General features: G+C 46.1%; 1 protein-coding gene across 1 annotated transcript; it reads right to left on the reverse strand.

Annotated features, from left to right (window-relative positions):
* Positions 1–95: 95 nt before the first annotated feature.
* Positions 96–4,547, reverse strand: LOC311372566 (elongator complex protein 2-like; the record flags this gene model as incomplete). The annotated part of the gene is made up of 8 exons (XM_084489554.1): positions 96–213; positions 705–788; positions 1,144–1,290; positions 2,651–2,717; positions 2,837–2,901; positions 3,299–3,376; positions 3,990–4,134; positions 4,539–4,547. Coding segments are annotated over 8 exons (713 nt in total), but the record flags the coding sequence as incomplete, so codon positions are not given.
* Positions 4,548–4,955: the final 408 nt, after the last annotated feature.

Consider the following 4,955-nt stretch of genomic DNA (forward strand, 5'->3'; position numbering starts at 1 on the left):
AGATCTCTTGCCAGCTTGAGACGTTTATACGTGCGCATGCGTGTGTGTTCTGTTGACAACGTCCATCATCCCCGGCACCGCACGGTGCCACCCACCAGCACAGGGCACTGACCTGCTCCACCCAGACCCCCGACGCCTCCTCGGGAGCCCAGAGGATCATGGTCTTGTCCATGGAGGCGGACAGCAAGCTGAGCGGCTGTCGCAGCCTGCCGCCTGTAGAGGGAGACAGTGGGTGGATCGTTTAATCATAATGATGCAGCGGGCAGCGAGAGAGAGAGAGAGAGAGAGAGAGCCAACCTTTTCGACTGCGAGGCGGGGAAATGCCATCAATTACTTCAACCAACTGCTTCCACTCATATTCTCTACATCATTTAAAAACATCAAACAGTTAAACTGATACAATTCCTTTTTCCTAGACGTCCTTTCAGGCAGCATCTGAAATTGGCACAACAAAAGCAATGATGCAATATTTTGCAAGTCCTTTTCGGTTCCACTAGATTCTGAGCGCCACCCCCTGGAGCAATTCGTTCCGGAAAAAAATGCACGCCAACATTGCAATGAATGAACATGTTTTTGTGAGCATGTTGACATGTTGACAAATTAGTTAGAGAAAAGCAATCAGGGTCGATTTAAATAACGAGCAGCAGTCCGGCTTCCCGAAGGCCACTCCGCCACTCCTTCCCCGTGTCCCCGTGTTCCTCTACCTTCGTATCGTGGCGGCTGCCAGTGGACTCCGTAGACCCAGTTCTCGTGGCCGGCGAGGACAGTCTCCAGGGACACGGCGAACACTAGGAGAACCGGAGTCCAGAGATTACACCGTCAGTCCACTTAATGAGACGCTGGCCACCAGAGGTGGGCTCTACGGGCTTCTGACAGAAAGTGATGATGATTCAATTAGGATGTCTTATTAGCACAGGGATTTATGTACTCTGGTCTTTTTTTATTTTTCTCATGGACACACACACACACACACACACACACACACACGCACACAGGCACACAGGCACACACACACACACACACACACACACACACACACACACACACACACACACACACACACACACACACACACACACACACACACACACACGATGAGCACAGTTCTTCAGTGGGTTGATTGCCGGCCCCTGGGCCACTCACCTCTCTCCTTCACTTCAAAAACTTCCTCTTTCATTCTGATGATGGTGTGATTGTCCTCTGAGCGGGCATCGCTGCCAGCCCCCTCGCGCAGCCGCCACATCCGGATCAGACAGTCCTGGGCACAGCTGGCCAATAGCAGCTCCTCGTCTGCAGAGAAGGATACGAGAGAGAGACATAGCGGGAGATGAGAGAGAGAGAGAGAGAGAGCGAGAGAGAGAGAGACATAGAGGGAGATGGAGAGAGAGAGAGAGAGACATAGAGGGAGATGGAGAGAGAGAGACATAGGATGGAGAGAAAGAGACATAGAGGGAGATGGAGAGAGAGAGACAGAGGGAGATGGAGAGAGAGAGAGAGAGACAGAGGGAGATGGAGAGAGAGAGATACATAGAGGGAGATGGAGAGAGAGAGGAGAGATAGATAGATAGATAGATAGATAGATAGATAGATAGATAGATAGATAGATAGATAGATAGATAGAGAGAAACCCTCTTTTGTATGAGCCATCCAATTACCTCTTAACTGATTATATTTTTTGCTGTTTTGGTTTATTTTGTGGACGGTGGAAATGGCTGCACCTCGCCAAGGCAACTTCTGGTCTGACTCAACCCACGTGCAATATCAGGAATTCCAATTCTTGTCTTTGTACTTGCGTGACATTGATTTGTTGTTGCAATTAAATTAAAAGACCATAATTGTGATGGACGCGAGTGGTTATCGCCATCCACATAAAATCAGTTACAATGATCTAAGATTAAGCCAATCACATAATTGTGACAGTCGAAATATGAATATGAAATAAAATATAATTTAATATCCTGGTGCTTTCAAATAGTGGGTTGAAATCAGGAGAAGGGCGGTTCGCTAACATGTGGAGAATATGAAGGTTTCCTCATCGCTTCATTAAAAGTGTCTTCCACTTCCATTTCCACAAGGACACGAGGTCCGTCATCAGAGTAGAAAGAGGGCGTGCGTTTGTTATTCCTCTATGGAAGGCTTTCAAATTAGGAGTGTGTCGCTCCCCTGTCTGCTAGCGGGAGGGGGGGGGGACTAGGTCTGAGACCGTGAGGAGGATGTGGACGCGCGCACAAGGCTGTAATCAAGGACATAAAACAGCTTAATGTCACACGAGATCAGTGATGAAGTGGGATAGCCAATGGTGACATAGTTAGCAGGGTCTGGATTGGATCAGACACAATTAGATTAGATTAGATACAATTGTATTAATTAAAAAAAATATATATATATATATATTATTATTATTATTTATTTAATTTGCATCATCTCCCTCTTTTTTGAATTCTGATCATCTTAATAATTATTTTTGCCATGAAATATCATTGTAACTGCAACGAACAAGCAAATAACATATTAGGTAATTAACTAGTTATTTTGGTAATGAATACAAATTAAAGAGAAAAAAACCCTCAGGATTTTAGTTGTTTCCTTCAGATGGTGAAGATGTAATGGTAAAATGGATTTCTTTCGTTTATTTTCCTATGGTTCTCACCTACGGACGCCCACTGCAACCCTCGCACCCAGTCCTCGTGGCCCTGAAGTGACATCACCTTAGTGAGCTGAAAAAATTAAATCAGAAATTAAAATTTCGAGAGTGAGAAAGTGGAAGAAATTTCGTATTTTTGCCTATGGTTATTATGACACATCAACTCTCCTATGTGCCAGAGAACCTCCCTACCTCTCCATTGAACAGCACGTACAGGTGGACCCGGGAGTCGTTTCCCCCACAGGCCAGTATGGGAACTGCAGTAAGAGAGTGAACAGCATGGTCAGTCCTGAACTAGCAGCACTAAGACACAACATGAGACATGGAGAAGAAAGAATGCATTTTAAACTTGACATTCAGCAATGGGAAATAAAGGGGCTGGTCGAATTGCGCTGGATTATACGAGAGCGGGGCTGCAAGTGTGTGGGTGTGTGTGTGTGTGTGTGTGTGTGTGTGTGTGTGTGTGTGTGTGTGTGTGTGTGTGTGTGTGTGTGTGTGTGTGTGTGTGTGTGTTTGTATGAGAGAGATAGAGCATGCATGCGTGTTTGAGAGAGAGAAGAGAGACACAGAATGCGCACGTGTGTGTGTGGGTGTGTGTGTGTGTGTACGTGTGTGCATGTACGTGTGTGCATGTGTGCTGAGCAGAGGGCTTACCTCTGCTGCCTGGCAACAGCACCAGAGACACATCCATCATGAAGCCGCTGCCAAATGACAAAGTATGGAGGCACTCCGCTGGGGAAGACACGTGCATGTAGAATGAGTGAGCTACGCAGCGCCACAGGTCACTTTGTGAACGCCAGAAGGACGCCATTCTACACCACATCCATTCAATGCATTGAGTGGCAAGTGGAGTGCATTTAAAACATAAGAGGAATGGCACGCGGACAGGAGGCGTTGTACAATTTAGAGAGGTATGCAGGTGTTCAACTCGCCTATCAGAGCACATGATTCATTGATTTACAACTGTTCCAATGTTGACACACACACACACACACACACACACACACACACACACACACACACACACACACACACAAAATGTGGGAGCAACGATTCATTGGACCACACAGGCCCTAGTAGAAGTGACCGGTCCTTTTGAAACAAGTAGACCGTGATGCAGTACCAGTAGGTAACTACTCCTGAACCTTCATTGCCTGAACCACAAGGATCTTACATTTCTAGAAGTCTCATTCAAATATTTTTCAGCCAGCAATGAAAGTCCAGTTAGACATTTGTCAGTTGTCCCTCAATCACAGATTGAACCCCCCACCTTTTTTAGTACTACACACACACTCACACACAGTGACTGATGCTCTGCACTAAAGACCAACAACATGTCTCCCACCTCTGGCGCCGTCCACGAGCCACAGCCTGACGGTGGAGTCCGACGCAGCTGAAGCCACCAGGATCTGCGTGGAGTCCTCCAGGTAGATGGCGTCCACAGCGGATACCGGACCAGTATGGCCAACGCACTCCACAGACTGGCTGAACTGGAGATGGAACAAACAGTAGTTCTATTAAAGTACTGAAATAAAAGCCATGTGTATTTTCAAAATGATATAGTGAGATCGCATATGGCTTTTTTTGTTTGTTGTTGTTGTTGTTGTTTTAACTAACGTTTCCATCTTCAGCCGCCACCCACACAATGAGTCTGTTGTCCGATCCTCCGGAGACGAGGTGACGTTCTGGACCTGTAGTAGTAGAGGCAAGTTTTATACTTTTATACTTGTCAGGAAGTGTCCGAGTACCTGGAAGGTGCTATCAAAAGAATATGTATGATTTTTATTTTCTAAGAACAAAAGTCAAACGTCATCATGTACACAAAGGACTAATCCGGACAGACAAATATGCACTCACTGACAGAACACCATGTGGTCATTATAAACAAACTCACCACTGTCATCTCTGTAAACCCACTGGACTGAGTTCACTCTGCCTCGGTGTCCATTTAATACAGCAACGACGTTTCTTTTCTAGAAATAGCCAACACATGTATTAAGACGAATTAGTAACTTAATGCAAGCATAACACTAATATTACAGTACAGTCAGGACACCGGTGGCACTGTCAGACCTCCCAGGCTAAGCGAATGCTATGTCTGTGTTATTCAACTACCTGTGGACTGTACAAAGCCACTGAGTTACACGTCCCAAAAGCAATTATGTCTCCGCGACCCCATGAAAGAACATTTGGGGTCCTATTTGCACAGCATGCAACATGACATGTTTGTATCACGGGCGCCGCCATCTTGGAAACAACGCTTGGTGGCGTTACCGTAAGTATGGATGTAGCACCGCGCATCTGGGAGAGG

Source organism: Micromesistius poutassou (genome assembly GCF_964030765.1).
Source record: "Micromesistius poutassou genome assembly, contig: SCAFFOLD_5680, whole genome shotgun sequence".
In the NCBI taxonomy this organism is placed as follows: domain Eukaryota; kingdom Metazoa; phylum Chordata; class Actinopteri; order Gadiformes; family Gadidae; genus Micromesistius; species Micromesistius poutassou.